At 36.9% G+C, this 17,318-nt stretch overlaps 1 protein-coding gene across 9 annotated transcripts in view; it reads left to right on the top strand.

Annotated features, from left to right (window-relative positions):
- Window positions 1–17,318, top strand: part of CTNNA3 (catenin alpha 3) — a 1,779,313-nt gene that overhangs the window by 1,622,628 nt on the left and 139,367 nt on the right. Inside the window, exon 17 of one of the 9 annotated variants that reach the window (XM_021074385.1) lies at window positions 10,318–10,429. The exons of the other annotated variants lie outside the window; for them this stretch is intronic. Coding sequence (XP_020930044.1) covers window positions 10,318–10,378 — 61 coding nt within the window. The 3' untranslated portion in view covers window positions 10,379–10,429. Of the gene's footprint in view, window positions 1–10,317; window positions 10,430–17,318 lie in introns of those variants that run through there. 9 annotated transcript variants of the gene reach the window in all.

Genomic DNA, 17,318 nt, shown 5'->3' with positions numbered 1-17,318 from the left:
AGTTTAAGGATCTGCTCTGGTGTTGCCCTGAGCTGTGATGTAAGTTGCAAACACAGCTTGAATCCTGCATTGCTATGGCTGTGGCTTAGGCCAGCAGCTGCAGCTCTGATTGGACCCCTAGCCTGGGAGCTTCCATATCATAGGTGAAGTCCTAAAAAGCAAAATCAAAAAATAAAAACGAACAAAAAATCTTTATTGTATACTTGAAATTGGCTGAGGGTAAATCTTAAAGAGTTCTCATGCAAAAAAATGGTAATATATAAGATGCTGGATGTGTTTATTAACTTTGCTGTGGAAATCCCCAGTGTTTACCCATGTCAAATCACATTGCACACTAATAAATATATTACAACTGTGAAGTTCCTGTTGTGGTTCAGGAGTAACAAACCTGACTAGTATCCATGAGGATGCAGGTTCAATCCCTGGCCTCGCTCAGTGCGTTAAGTATCTGACATCGCTGTGAACTGTGGTGTAAGTTGCAGAAGTGGCTTGGATCCTGTGTTGCTGTGGCTGTGGTGAAGGCCAGAAGCTAAAGCTCTGATTTGACCACTAGCCTGGAGACTTCCATATGCCATAGGTGCAGCCCTAAAAAAAAAAAAAAAAGAAAGAAAGAAAGAAAGAAAAGAAAACCAAAACTGTATTGTATACTTGAAATTTTCTGAGGGTAAATCTTAAAAGTTCTCATGCAAAAAACAAACAAAACAGTAAGTACATAAGGTGACAGATGTGTTGACTGGAAATCATTACATACAGTTTACAATTATCGAATCACATACACTATAAATATATTACGGTTCTGCCAACTATGTCTCAAACTAAAAAAGGTGAGAATCAAAGCATTTCAGCCAATGAAAACCTTCCATCTCAAAAATGAGACAATATTGAAACTACAAGACAGTATTCCAAACTAAAATTAAAGAAATAAAGAGTTGTAGATAGATATTTCTCAAACCAGGACTCAAAAAATTAAAAGCTAAATAAATTTAAAAAAATAGAAAGAAATGAGGAATGTAATGAGTTAACTTAGGGGAAAATTAAGGGCTAAATATATCTAAAAAGGGAAAAATTGTAAACTGTCCAAAGGAAAATAGATTCAAATTAAAAGTCTATAAGGGAAAGACAAGCAAGACATTAATAAAGAGAAAGGCTGTGAGATAAAGATTTAAAAAAGACAGGGCTTAGAGAAAAAAAGCTTGAAATAGAAGAGAAACAAAGGATATGTAATATGCATTATTAGACCATTTGAAGAACAAAGAAATAATAAGAACTGATATTTAAAAGTATACATCAAGAAAGTTTTCCACATATAATACTAAAATTACCATGTTGAAAGGTATTACCATATACCTAGGAAGTTTAACCCAGCACCACTTAACAAACACACACACACACACACACACACACACACACACACACACACCATTTTCTTCATATAAAATATATATTGTAAGTAGCAAATCCTATATTACACATTTATAGATATATATGTGGAAATAGAATATAGAAAAATAGTGAAGTGAAACCAATTGAATACTAATATTTTATGAAAACCAGTCCTTACCTCCACAAAGAGGAGGCAGGTCTTTTTAATCTTGCATGATTTCTTTCCACGTGATTATCTATATATCTCTAAATAAGATACTTTCTAAGTTATGATTTATTGGCTTTTCCTGCAAATGAGATTGTGGGTAATTTATATGACTGTTGATCTTTTCTTCTACCTTTTCCTTAGTTTTATGAATTTATATATTTTATTGTTTATATTTACAGTCCTTGATAATATTATTTTACCTATAAAATGTGTATCATATGTATATTAGTTCTAGATCAACTTCTCACTCTCTATAATGAAGAAATACCCACTCTCACCCTTTCTTCTACCTGTTACTTCTTCCACTTCTTATCTCACCTATAAGCCAACTTCTTTCTACTATACTTCTTTTATATTAAAATAGGTAACATAACATTTATATGCTTAAAAATAATTAAATCACCCATGCTTATTCTATTGGTTGATTCTGAGAGTGAAGACTAAATAATGAATGTTTATTGTTATGACACTGATATAATTAACCTAGATAGGAAACAGACATGCAGGAAACATATTTCCAGTAGAAAATTGGATTAGAGTTTAGACATGTTTAAAGTGTCTGTACATTTATATGGCAAACAGTAGTACATCATAGAATGAAACCTGAACTATGAACTCTGTTTAAATATCAGATTGATAAATGTGTCATTAAGAGTTCTCATAATCTTTCTTAATGTGTAGTATACAGAGCATGTGTGTGTATATATATATATATTATGCAGAATCTAAAACTAGAAGGAAAAACAATCCAGGATAAAGTCATGAGAAACAAAAGCTTTTAAGAAGTGGGCAGAAGGATTCAGCCTTGTCACCGCTGTGGTTTGGGTTTTATCTCTGGTCCAGGAATTTCCACATTCTCTGGGTGAAGCCAAAAAAAAAAAAAAAAGTGCACAGAGGAAATAGAATCCCATAAAGACAGAGCACTGAAAGGATATGACGATTACGAAGTTTTATAATATGCAAAGAAGTATTTTGGGGCCATAGTTAAGAAAGTTCCAGTGAATGGTCAATTTGGTCAATTACTTGTTTTATGTGAAGAAATCTTAATTAAAATGAAGATTGAAAGTATAGTTTTGGTAATTCTTAATTTATGCTTAATTTTGATTGAGCAGCTTCATTAAATGGTAAGAAAGAAAAAAGCCATTTTAGTTCACTATGAGGTAGAGAAGGAAAGAGCACATGGTAAAGCAAAGATACTCAAATTAGTAACTTAAAGAAAACAGTGGTCAAGACAAGATTTTTTTTTTTTTTTTTTGGTTTGAAAAGTTTTTCTTTCTTTTTTTAAATTTTTAAATTTTCTTTTTGTCTTTTTGCCTTTTCTAGGGCCGCTTCCCATGGCATGTGGAGGTTCCCAGACTTGGGGTCTCATCGAGCTGTAGCCACTGGCCTATGCCACAGCAGCCACAGCAATGCCAGCCCTGAGCCACGTCTGTGACCTACACCACAGCTCATGGCAACACCGGATCTTTAACCCACTGAGCAAGATCAAACCCAGCGATCAAACCCACAACCTCATGGTTCCTGGTCGGATTTGCTGACCACTGCACCACAACAGGAACTCCTCTTTCTTTTTATTTTAAATTGTTATTTCCCTAACACAATATTTGCTTTCTACAGTACAGCATGGTGACCCAGTTACACATACATGTATACATTCTTTTTTCTCACATTATAATGCTCCATCATAAGTGACTAGACATAGTTACCGTTGTTACACAGCAGGATCTCATTGCTAATCCATTCCAAAGGCAATAGTTTGCATCTATTAACCCCAAGTTCCCAATCCACCCTACTTCCTCCCCTCCCCCTTGGCAACCACAAGTCTATTCTCCAAGTCCATGATTTTCTTTTCTGTGGAAGGGTTCATTTGTGCCATATGTTAGCTTCCAGATATGTGATATCATACGGTATTTGTCTTTCTCTTTCTGACTTACTTCACTGAGGATGACAGTCTCTAGTCCCATCCATGTTGCTGAAAATGGCATTATTTGTTTACTTTATGGCTAAGTAGTATTCCATTCTGTATATATACCACTTCTTAAACCAATCATCCTTTTGCTGACTTTAGGTTTTGTTTGTTCCTTTTCTAATTCATTTAGGTGGTGGGTTAAGTTGTTGATTTGAGATTTTTCTTCTTTTTTGAGGAAGGCCTGTATTGCTATGAACTTCCCTCTGAGCACTGCTTTTGCTGCATCCCATAGATTTTGAGAGGTTGTGTTTTATTATCATTTTTCTTGAGGTATTTTTTAAATTTCCTTCTTGATTTCATCATTGACCCATTGGTTCTTTTAGCAGCATGTTGTTTAATCTCCACGTAGTCAGTTTTTTCTCATTTCTTTTCCTGTGGTTGATTTCTAGTTTCATGCCGTTGTGGTTAGAGAAGATACTTGAAATCATTTCTACACTCTTAAATTTGTTGAGCTTGCTTTGTTCCCAGGATGTGATCAGTCCTTGAGAATGTTCCATGTGAACTTGAGAAGAATGAATATTCTGATTTTTTTTGGATGTAATGTCCTGAAAATGTCGATTCAGTCTAACTTTCTATTGTGTCCTTTAGGATCTCTGTTGCCTTATTGATTTTCTATCTAGAAGATCTATTCATTGATGTGAGTGGGGTGTTAAAGTCTCCTATTATGATTGTATTCCCATCAATTTCTCCTTGTATGTCTGTTAGTATTTGTTGGAGGAATCTGGGTGCTCCTATATTAGGGGCATATATATTTACAATTGTAATATCCTCTTCTTGAATGGATCCTTTAACCATTAAATAGTGTCCTCCTTTGTCTTTCTTTATGGCCTTCGTTTTAAAGTCAATTTTGTCTTATATGAGTATTGCAACTCCTGCCTTCCTGTTTTGTCCACTAGCATGAAATATCTTTTCCTATTCCCTCACTTTCAATCCATATGTGTACTTTGCCCTAAGGTGAGTTTCTTGTAGATAGCAGATTGAATGTTTTTTCTTTTTTATCCAATATGCCACTCAGTGTCTTTTGATTGGAACATTCAGTCCATTGACATTTAAGGTGATTATTGATAGATATGTATTCATTGCCATTTTAAACTTTGTTTTCCAGTTGATTCTATGTTTCTCTTTTCTTCTTTCTTTTTTTTTTTTTTTTTGATTGGATGGTTTCCATTTATTTTATGCTTGACTACTTTTCAGTTTTTGTGAAAGTAATATTCGGTTTTGATTTGTGGTTGCCCTGTTTTTTAAGTATGTTAACCCCTTCCTGTATCTGCTTGCTTTTGCATGATAGTCCTATAAGCTCAAACACATCATTAAGATAAAACAATGAATCTATATTTTCTTTCTTTCCTCACTTTGTATGATTTTGATGTCTGGTTTTTTGTTTTGTTTTGTTTTTAACATCTTCATGTTTAGATCTGTATGCTGGCTTATTTAAATGACTGCTTTCCAATTGTGGTTTCCTCCATCCTAATTCTTCTTTTTTTCTTTTTTCTCTCTATCTTTTTTTTTTAAATTTAGAAATGCCTTTTCAGTATTTCTTTTAGAATGGGTTTAGTATTGCTGTACTGTTTTAGCTTTTGTTTGTTGGAGAAATTCTTTATTTCCCCTTCTATTTTAAATGTTATTCTTGCTGGATAAAGTTTCTAGGCTGCAAATTTTTCCTTTCAGAAATTTGAATATATCTTGCCACTCTCTCTGGCCTGTAGTATTTCTGTTGAGAAATCAGTTGATAGCCTTATGGGGGTTATGATTAACACTTTTTCTCTTGCTGCATTTAGAATCCTCTCTTTTTGCCATTTTTATTATAATATGTCTTGGTGTGGACCTATGTGAGTTCAAATTGTTTGGGCTGTGCTTCCTGTATCTTGATATCAGTTTCCTTTAGATTTGCAAAGTTTTCAGACATAATTTCCTCAAATGTATTTTCAATCCCCATTTCTTTTTCTTCTCCTTCTGGAACTCCTATTATGCATAGGTTGGCCACCTTTATATTATCCCATAGACCTCTTATATTTCTTTCCTTTTTTTTCATTTAGTTTTCTATCTGCTGTCCTGATTGGGTGATTTCCATTATTTTATGGAAAATAGCAGAAATTCTTTATTCACCCCCATTTTTTTTGGTCTTTTTGCCTTTTTAGGGCCACTCCCCATGGCATATGGAGGTTCCCAGGCTAGGAGTTGAATCGGAGCTGCAACCGTCGGCCTATGCCAGAGCCACAGCAACGTGGGATCTGAACTGCATCCGGCAGCTACACCACAGCTCATGGAAATGCTGGATCCTTAACCCACTGAGCAAGGCCAGGGATGGAACCTGCAACCTCATGGTTCCTAGTCGGATTCGTTAACCACTGAGCCACAGTGGGAACTCCTCCCCTTCTATTTTAAATGATATTCTTGCTGGATAGAGTGTTCTTGATTGCAAATTTTTCCTTTCAGCACTTTAAATATATGTTGCCACTCCCTTCTGGCCTGTAGTGCTTCTGCAGAGAAATCAGCTGATAGCCTTATGGGGGTTCCCTTATAATTAATGGTTTGCTATTCTCTTGCTGCATTTAGAATCTTCTCTTTAACTTTTGTGATTTTTATTTTAATATGTCTTGGTGTGGGCCTGTTTGGGTTCAGCTTGATTGGGGGCCCACTGTGCTTTCTACATCTTGATAACAGTATCCTTTAGATTTGGAAAGTTTTCAGCCACAATTTCTTCAAATATATTTTCAATCCTCTTTTCTTTTTCTTTTCCTTCTGGAATTCCTATTATGTGTAGATTGGCCTGCTTTTTGTTATCCCATAGATCTCTTATATTTCTTTCACGTTTTTTCATTTGGTTTTCTGTCTGCTGTCCTGATTGGGTGATTTCCATTATTCTATCTTCCACATCACTAATTCATTCCTCTGCTTTTCATTCTGCTCTTTATTGCTTTAGCTCAGTTTGCATCTCTGCAAATGAATTTTGTAATTATTCTATGTTCCTCCTCGTATTTTCTAGTTCCTTTCTAAAGGAATCTGCACTACTATTCATATCCTCTCTTAATTCCTTCAGTATTTTCAGTATTTCCCTTCTGACCTCAATGTCTGGCAGACTACAGAGGTCTATTTCATTGTTTGCTGCTTCAGGTGAAACCTGTTGTTTTAACTGGGAATAGTTTCTGAGCTTCTTCATCTTGCTTATGTTTTTCTTTTTCTGTGAGTTTAGGGAAGCCAACTATAGTCTTGGAGGGCTACTTCTATGCAAGAGTACCCCTTTGAATTTGTGGGAGGTTATTATTTATTTTGGGGGTGGGAGTGTGAATCTTTGCTGTCTCTTTCTTCAATGTGGGCAGGCTATTATTCCCAGGATGCTCTGTGTGTTTTCAGGGAGAAGGAGGCAATGGATGGGGCTAGCAGTCAGTGCCTGGTCATTGGGCTGTCAACAGTAGCAAGTACCTGGAGGAAGGTGGTACAGGCTACTCCTAGTTGCAGGCCCCTGGTAAGTGGTAATAAGCTCTAGGCAGATCTTCAAGGAGACCAGATCATTTGGCAGTAGCAGCAGCAGGGTATGTGAGTTCCCAGATGAGTGAGAGCAAGATTGCAATGCCCTTTTCCGAGGTGATTGGAACTGCAGGTGGTGCCTGTTCAGGGACCCCTATTGGGAGCAGACCATGACCATCTCTCGAGTCAGTGATAACTGCAGTGGTTTGTCCACGCCACCTGTAGACCACGCTTGACACAACTCATTTCACTTAGCCCATAGGAGGTGCTGTACAGGCTGCTCCTAGTTGCAGGATGCTGGGAAGTGTCTGAGATCAAGGGTGTGGGTACTGCCCGGAACATTTGGCAGTGTCAGCAGCAGGTGGTGTTTGGACACAGTGCCCTCCTCTGTGGTGCCCTTGAGGTGAATGGGGCTGCAAGTGATTTTTGTTCAGGTATTCCCAGTGGTGGCGGGCCATGCCCTCCTCTGAAATCAAGGGTAACTGTGGCAGTTTCCCCTGCCACCTGCAGACCATGCAAGAGGCACCCTGTCCCACTTAGCTAATGCAGGAGGTGCTGCACCAGCTGCTCCTAGTTGTAGGGTCTTGGGAAGGGACAGTGATCAAGTGTCTGGGCAACACCCAAAGTGCTTGGCAGTGGCGCTGCTGGGCAAGTGTGTTCCCAGGGGAGTGAGAGCAATAGCGTATGGTGCTTGGTTGCAGTGCCCTCTTTTTTTCTTTTTTGCCAACCCCCAGGTGACTGGGGTCAAGATGGAGCCCACTCACAGACCCCCAGTGGTGGCAAGCCACACCTCCCTCTGGCCTCTGGACAACCATCACAGTCCGTCCCTGCCACCTGCAGCTTGTGCAAGAGGTTCTATATCACATTTAGCCCCCTGATGCTCTTAGGATGCACAAGAGGTGCCTGGCCACTGGTAGCCTGCACAAGAAGCACCCAATCTGCCCTAAATAAGCAAGAGGCTTCTTACAGCCCTTAGCCTGTTCCAGAGCAGCCCTGCCCTCTGAGAGCCCATGGGCATGCACACGCTCTGGTGCAGGGTTTCCTATGGTGGTCTGCCTCTCCCTCTCTCCCCTCCCCAACAATTGTGCCTTGCCTCTCCTGTGGGTCTGGACCTTCTCCTGGGTTCCCTCTGCCATGATGTTCCCCTCCTTTGCCTGTGGCGTACCACTCTCCCACCTGTGGCACACTGTTCCTTAGCCCCTCAGGCTGTCCCCAGTCCTCTCCCTGGAACTGACCTCCAGAGCCTAAGTCTCAGCACCCAGACCCCACCTGAGCATCTCAGGCTGTGGTGTCCAGGCCAGTGGTTCAGATGATCTGTGCAGCTCTCACTCTGCTTTGCAGTTCTCAGTCCACCTGGTGCACTTTTCTCAGCGAATTTGAGATCCTGCTGACTTGGCTGATCTTTCCATCAGTTAGGTGGCTTCCCAGGATGTGGGTTCCTTTTCTTCTTCACAGCTCCCTCTCAGGAGTGCTAGTCCTGTCCTCATTCCTTTTCTCTCTCTTTTTTCTTTTGTTCTACCCAGTTATGTCAAGAGTTTCTTGCCCTTTTCGGAGGTTTAAGTTCTCTGCCAGCATTCAGTTGATGTTCTGTGTGAGTAGTTTTACATGTAGATGTGTTTTTTTGATGTGTTTGTGGAAGAAGTTGGACCCGACCTCTTACTCCTCCACCATCTTTCTCTGCCTCCAAGACAAGATTTAGAGGTTTCTGAATTTTGAATACATTCTGGGTGGAAGGAAAGAGGATGTGATCAGGGATAGAATGAAATTGTAAAATGTGAATAGCTAAAGCCAAAAATGAAACAAAGGAGTAGAGCATAGATGCTGAGAAATAGGGAAACAAACAAACAGAAATAGATGTAAGGATTAACCTGCATGAGTTTACATGACTGTTGCTTCTAGTCTTAGCTAGAATGTCCATCACAGAAGCCTTTCTTGGCCATGTGGTATAAAGACTTCGTAAAACCTGCTTCTCTAAATCCCAAGACCCTGTTACTTTCCACTTTTCAGTTTTCAGTTCTTGGATTACCTAATTCATCTTTTTATATATTTTCTGCCTTTACATCCTAGCAGAATGTAAGTTGTGGGAAAATATGAAACTTGACTTATTTATTGTTTTATACCCAGAATTTATAAAACTAAATAGAATACATCTATACGGTTGTATATACTATAGTGCATACACATATATAGTATATTCATATGCATATATACAGTATACATTAATAATTTTTGAATGAATTAAGACATTTAACAATTTTAATTAATTAATTAAACACAACCTGAACTCAGAAGAAACCAGGCACTAACAACCATATACCCAAACAAACAGAAAAACAGTGGAGTAACTTAAATTTAAGCTCTTGATACCCACTCTTTCTGTTTATTCCTTAACCTATAAATAGATCATAAGTGTTGAACACAAAGATTTAAATTTTAATGCCCATATGGCATTAAGAGGAAATACATAGTCAGGGAAGCTAAAGAGGAGATCCTTGGAAAACCTAGAGTTGTGCCTCTAAAAAGGAAACTAGAAATATTTCCATTCATCAGCTTGAGGGAGCATCAAGGAAAAAAAAACTTTTTTTTTTTTTTTTTGGAGTCTGGGTCAAATAAAAAAGTCTTTAAGAAATAGTGGTCTCAAATCTAAGACCTGCTAAACTGATGAATTTCAAATTACATAATCATAAGCTGTAATTTTTAAGGAAGAATTCATATAGGAGAACTGAGGTAAACTATGAAATCAGAAAATATTAGTGGCATAGTCAAATAAGCTTTGGCAGAACAATAGTGACAACACACATACAAAAAGACTATTTGATGTAATGGTATTACATAGGGAACATGTAAATGTTTAAGATCAGAGTTAAAATGTTCTGTTTTTATATTCAGGGAGAATTTAGAAATATTAATACTATAATTTTCTATGTAAAGAATGCGTATAATGCCTTTTAAAATTTTCAAGGGATATATAAAATAAAATTTTCATATTAGTTGGTTAAATTAATATGATGCACTAGAAGTTACAAAATAGGAAAGATTTAGAGAAGAAAATCTGTGAGTATAAAAATTCAATCATTTTATAAAATATGCTAGATATATCAGTATTTCTAATGTGTAAATGTAGCAAGCTTAGCAGTTTAAAAATATATAAGTATAAATACCCTCAAAAATCATTTAACAGAGGCATACAGGAAACCTTTTTCAGAAACCATGGGGAAAGATGAGGGACATGTATGAATAAATGTGAGAATTTGAGGAAATAAATGCCTTATAACTTCTCTTTGCTAAGTGACATCAACTGTGGAAGATGTAAAGACTTGAAAAGAGAAAGTAGAGTGAGAGCTGGGTAGCAGAAGAGAAACAGATCTGGGAATATAACAGGTAGCCCACCTGAAAGATTATTCATTTGTTCATTTATTTATGTTTTTTTTAAACAGTTCAAAACCTAATACTAACCCTAGTCCTAACCCTAGTAGCAGAGTGAATAGATTATCTTCACCTGTTCTGAGAGAACTAGGGAATTAGATTTACCTAAAGTCCTTGGACATAAAGGATTTGTAGCAGAATTGAAGGGGATGAGAGAATTGAAACAGCTAGAAAGGATGTATTGAAATAACTGACTGGGCCCAGACCAGGACAGAAGGGAAATAAGGTTGGAAAGTAAGGTTGTACAATCTGTACACTGGCACTGAATTGTATCTTGGAGACAGTTTTGGATGAAGTAGAAAAGAGAAGTTTTATTTCTATGCCAGGCTAAGTGGCCCACAGCAGCCTAGTGCCCTCAAGACTGTGTCCCAGCCTGGAGGGGGTAGTTAGGGGTCTTACAGAAATGGTTTAAGGAGTAGGACATGATAAGCTCATGGACATTCTTCTGATTGGTTGGTGGTTAGTTAATTGGGAGTCAGCATCATCAATCTTCTGGTTCCAATAGTCTAGGGTCTAAGTTCCTGTAGTTGGCAGCTATCATCTGGAGGGGGAAGGGGTTCTGCTTCCAGTACAATTTAAGAATGTGTGTCAGCCTTTTATCTGTATCTTTCAGAGCCCTGGGAGTTCAGTAATTCTGCTATGTAGCAGATTTAGAATCTAAATTTTTACCAGTTCCCCAGATGAACAGCTATTCTTTGTTTTTACATCTTCACATTTCCCAATCATAAACTCTTGAGTCGGATTTTTACTTCAAAAGACAAGGACATAGGGGCTTGTACATGATTTTATCAAGACGAAAAGTGGAAATGTAAGGATCTGTCACCAACAGGCGATGAAGATACCAGACTCTAGTACAGTTCTCCCTGCTCTGCAACTGTTTCCCTCCCAGAGAATTAATGTTTTACTGTTGATGTACTTTGAATTGAGTGGGAAAAGGTTGCTGAAATATGACTTTGGAAAGGATGTTCAGTGACTCTGAGGGTGTCATTATCTGTAACTGGGGTGTTAGAAGAAGATTTACAACTCCACAGAGTGATAACTCATTGGAAAGTAGACACATTTCATATTTTGCAATAGCTAAACCATCCAGTATTCTCACAATCTATAGGTGTCACTGCCAAATGCATCTGTAGAACAGGAGTAGTGTGTGTTCAGCTCACAGTAAAGGTAGGGTGGAGGAACTGCATTTCAGATTCTGACAGTCTTTGCACTTGAACTTCATCCACATTCAGTTTAATTTCAGCTCATATAAACTGTGATAAATCTCCAATTGTTTTAAAATGGAGGAAACCTTGTTCTTATTTTCACTTCTGATTCTGTTTTATGAGTTTTTCTCAGATACTACACTGTTTTTTTGAGCTTAGCAGCTTTTTTTTTTTTTAATGTAGCTTATTTCTTAGTTCCACTTGTGTCATATTTTGTCATTGTGGGTGTTTTAGCTTGTTTGTAATGGGACCTATGACAATGGGGGGGGGTCACAGCTGCCAGAACAGTATTTGTCAACAAGTACTGGACCATTTGGTAGTAGTATATTCTCTCTCCCACATACAGATTTAAAAAAATAGTCATATATTTGTGAACAGTAAATAGAGAAAATAATAAATTATCCTTTATAAATTGTCACTGAATGTTCTGTTCACTCATTTTCTTTACTATTTTATTTTTGATGAGAGGTATAATAGTGAATTTTGAATGCTTAGTATGTACTGCACTATAATGAATATTTTTTTTCTCATCTTATTTTTGGGACAGTTTGATTATTATATTTTCCATTTTATTGTTAAAGTGAGATTCGTGGAGGTCAAATAAATTGCTCAGGGATACACAAATGAGACTGAGTTTGAATTGGAGTTGGCCCAATTTCAGAATCTTGATACTGACTCATTGTATTACAAGTCTTTACCCTTGTACTAAACACAAGACAAGACCTAGTCCTTGAGGAGAAAGAAAACTGACACATTAAAAATAACAATGTGTTTAATGCATTTTATGCTTCTATATGTAAATACATTAGGATTTCAGAAGAGAGAGATTGGCAGTAGAGAATATAGTAAGCAGAGAACCAACCAAAAAAAAATAAAAAAGTGAAAGAAGTTTGTATGAGACTGGGCGTGAGGTATGGGGGTTAGATTATGGAGGGAGATAAGTGTCAAACCCACAGGGTGGAGGCCAGGAAGTAGGAATGAGTTAGATCCATTTGGGGGATTTCAGAAAACTATATAAATACAAGAAGAAGTTAAGATGGGCATGCCATAAAAAAGAACAAAATAATGCCATTTGCAGCAACATGGATAAAACTAGAGATTCTCATACTAAGTGAAGTAGGTCAGAAAGAGAAAGACAAATAGCATTTGATATCACTTGTATGTGGACTCTCAAATATGGCACAAACGCATCTATCTACAAAACAGAAACAGTCTCACTGACATAAAGAACAGACTTGTAGCTGCCAAGGGGTTGGGAAGTGAGATGAACTGGGAGTTTGGGGTTGGTAGATACAAACTATTCCATTTAGAATGGATAAGCAATGAGGTTCTACTGTATTGCATAGGGAACTGTGACCAATCTTTTGGGATAGACCATTATGGAAGATGATGTGAGAAAAAAAATAGGTATATATATATGTATGACTGGGCCACTTTGCTGCACAGCAGAAATGGCACAGCATTTTAAATCAACTATGATTTAAAAAATGAGAAAAAAGATGAGCATAAAGAAAGTGATAGATTATAAAAGGCATTAGAAAATGGGCAGGGATTTTTTTGTTTTAAATGCAGCAGGAAATGGGAGTCCATTCAAGAACTATAATCACGAGTGTCAGGACAGCAAGAAAATTAATCTAAGTATGTCATGTGGCAAAAATAACAGGCACTTTTGGATTGGCACTGCTGGCAGAGACTCAACCTATGAGGTTCTAGGCACAGTTAAGAGATCCAGTAGTTAGATGGGATTTGGCAATTCCGATCTAAGCTAATAATAGCATCTTCATAAAGTTTTAGAAAGTATTATAGGGTATATTTGCAGGGGGTAGAACAATTACTTCCATAAAACTTGATGTGACATGGAGCAGGTTTAACTCTGGTTGCGCACAGTTATAAATAAAGAAATGTATCTCTGTCACTAGCACTGTGGTACACTCATTCCATGGCAGAAAATGTTAGGCTTTAGGGTGTTAAATACGATTTTTCCTTGATGAAGAACCATTCGCACAGTCACATGGGCTATGTTAACATTATTTCGCTGAGCCTGTGGCATCTTCTAATAATTCAGCATTATTTTACTGGACTCACACTTAGGACTTAAGAAGATTTGCTAGAGGAAAGCAAGTCTTTCTCCTTGTAATGATGAGTTTCCCAGGGAAGCATCTGCCAAATTCTTGCCTGAAACATAAGGGCTCTGGGGAACACAGGTGTCAAGTGGCTAGTAATCTCTACATTTATTATTAAGTATTCACACATTCACATAATATCCCTGGGTCAGTAAAAGATACTACACCTTTAAATAAGTCTTAAAAACATCTAATGCAAAGACTATTTTATTCTCCTCAGAAACTTTTCCTGGGATGAGTTAGAGGCAATTATTCCATAGTATGGAAGAGAGGAAGGAATCAAACTGCCTCATTAAATCTCTCCTTTTGCCCCAAATTTCAGTCATACATGAACATTTCTGTTTAAATCAGTTTGATTCTTAGTTTCCCCACCACTGATTTGGACCGTGACTCTGTCAGGTTGAGTATAATATTTCCCAATTGCCATCTGTTTTCTAGTTCTCTAATATTTCTTGCTGTTGTCTCTTCTCCAGTTTTTTCCTCTCCATTATAATGGGTTTAGGTCTTTGAAAGAAGAAGTAAAATGAAAGAAAAGAAAGAGAAAAGAAAACAAATAAAACCTGCTCAGTTGTAGTTTCAGTGGTACTTGTAGAAGAAGGAAAATTATATATGTGTGATAATTTGCCATCTTAACATGAAAGCCCACTAAGATTTACTAGAGTTGTGAAAGTTTTCTTTTCATCATACTTGGAGGTTAAAATATTTAATGTTTTCTTCATGAATTATGCCCTCCTTTCCTTTTTACCTCAGGTAAATTCTGTCCAAGTAGTATCTTGACTGAACTTAGTTTCTACATTTCATGGTTTACGTTAACACTTGACAATATTTAATCTTTAACCTCATCTGAACAGAAGACAGGCTTTAGGTAGAACTTTCTAGTTAATTAATGATATCTTTTACAGTCACTTTAAATGCATTTTTAAGGTTGCTGAAATTTTATTGTAAAAAGACAACAAAATGATATTTGTTCCTCTAGTAAGAAATATAAAGCATCATATTCATATTTTGTCAAAGCATGATTTATAAGAATGAAGAATGTACCAACTTTAATGTTACTATTGAAACAGTTAAAAAAAACCCTTAAAATACCTAGCGAAAAAAAATGTTTCTTAAACACTAATATTTTTAAATTTCATATTCAAAAATATACCAAGGTAGTGTATCTATCCTTATCAAATTTTATATTTTAAGATGCCATGCCAAGTCAGTTTTGCTTAAAAAAAATGATGTATCAGTTTGTAGGTTTTTCTAGAAGTTGAGGGGCGTTCATTTACTGAACATCTGCTGAATATCAGGCACTATCCTTGGTATTAAGGATATACCAGTACCTACAGTGGAGAATTTTGAACTAGGACAGCATAGAACAGAACAAAAGAAGAGGTTGGGATAACAGGAAGATGTGTAGCAAGGCAGAAGGGTGAAAACAGATCTTAGGGAATGATAATAAAATAGGAGTGGGCATGGTGACAGCAGAAATCCATCTCCAAGAGAGACTGAAGAAACTTGCTGGGAGTTGAGATATAAATAGGGAAAGTAAAGGTTTCAAAGGTTTTCTCACCTGGGTCTATTTAACCCAGGCACATGAGACTAACAAATGCTGAAGGATCTCTGTTAGCATGTTGATCTAACTATAGAAGGATGGGAAAGCCCTGCATTTTTAATTGCATTCTAATTGCATAACTCTGTGTTTGTGAGAATGATTTCCTGAAAAATTTGGAGAGAAAAGGCTGCAAAAATTGTGTTGGCTTATGTGTCAAATCATGTAGATGCTGATTTCCTATCAAAGTGAAACAATTCCTCCCTGAACTTTTTTTTTTTTCCTTTGGCTGCACCCTGGGCATGTGGAAGTTCCAGGGTTGGGGACTGAACTGGTGCCATAGCAATGACCCGATTTGCTGCAGTAACAATTTCAGATTCTCCTTTTGCACCACAAGAGAACTTCACCTCTGAACTTTTCAAGATTGATATTTTTCAATAAGAGAAGAGAACTGCTTATGCATACTAAAACATATTTTGATGACGTAAATTGAGATAATCTCTTTGTTCATAGGTATTACTTTCCTGATAAAGGACCAAAGTTCACTGGCCAAATGTGGATAATCACAAGGTTATTCAAATACCCCTAAAATATTGGAACTTGAACAAATTCAATTAAAATTTTACCATAAGCCCAATCATATGTTGAATAAGTGTGGGCACCAACTTTTTGTTTAGTTTTGTTAAGTTACCCAAGAGAAACTGTGTATGCTGTATTTCCAAACAGGCTGGAACTGGCTGATCCTGTGTGGTTAATAGCGCAACCAGTAATTCTTCTGGTTTACATTTATATTTATAAGCCCATCTGTCTGCAAATGGGCCAGTTCTCAGGTGTTTTGTCACTTTAACTGTTTTAAGCATGGCCTGCTGCACTCAAGAGGTAACCTAACTATACTTCAACAAAATGTTTTAAAAGGGAAAGAAAATAAGATAGGAGAATTGCATTTAAAAAGGAATTAACCTGTGCTCACTTCAGCAGCACATATACTAAAATTGGAATGATACAGAGAAGATTAGCATGGCCCCTGCTCAAGGATGACAGGCAAATTCATGGTGTATCCCTTTCTTTTTTTTTTTTTTTTTGGAAGCTTCCAGACCATGTATGACTGTGTCACTTTGTGTGCAGCAGAAATTGACACAATATTATAAATCAACTATACTTTAATAAAAAAAAAGTTTTAAAAGGAAGTAACCTAGAGTATGGAGGCGTATGTGACCATAAAAGGGTTTTCTGTAAAGCACTGAGCTCTCAGCTTTCCTTATATCCAGGCAATTCTAAGTAATGATGAGGCAATGGGAAGAGGTTCTTTAAAGGCTGTCTCATGGAAGAAAAGCACAGTCATGAATAATCAGGTAGAAATCATATTGCATTCATCTGTAGAAAAGGAGTCCTTAGGTGAGTCAGCTGTAGGATGATGGTAGATGGGGAACTAGATTTGGAAGTGGGGTATGTTTGTTCTCACCCTTTGTGACCTTCCTACTGCACACAGGCTTGTCTTTAAGAAACATTTTTACCCAACCTCCCTTTTCCAAGATACAATCTTGAAAAGTGAATTAGAAAATGAGCAGAGGAAGGGGTAGAAACTCACCTTGCCTCTATCCAGCTAGGACCTCAGAATTAAAGCCTTTTCAGAAGCATATTTGAAATGTATGAAATTTATGTGTTCTATACCTCACATCATTCTGTTTATTAAATACACAATCTCTTTGCACCTGACTTGTTTTGCTTTCTGAGGTAAACATTTATATTTGAATATAGTGTGTTAACAACAATAGCAATTTAAATGATTTAGCCAATACAGCAAAGAGAATGAGAAATATTGGTTAAGTTTTATATTTCTTCCTTTTAAAAGCAGTCTTAGGTCTTATGATTTAAACTATAAGGGCAGAGAAAGGTAATTTTTACTTTATAAGGCAACCTAATTCTCTTTCTCATGTGTATCAAAAATATACATACATATATAGCAAATAATTGAAAATATAAAATATGAGATATGTAG

The sequence above is a fragment of the Sus scrofa genome, chromosome 14 (assembly GCF_000003025.6).
Source record: "Sus scrofa isolate TJ Tabasco breed Duroc chromosome 14, Sscrofa11.1, whole genome shotgun sequence".
Classification (NCBI taxonomy): domain Eukaryota; kingdom Metazoa; phylum Chordata; class Mammalia; order Artiodactyla; family Suidae; genus Sus; species Sus scrofa.
Note: the sequence above shows the minus strand (reverse complement) of the source record. Positions and strands in the feature narration are given on the sequence as shown.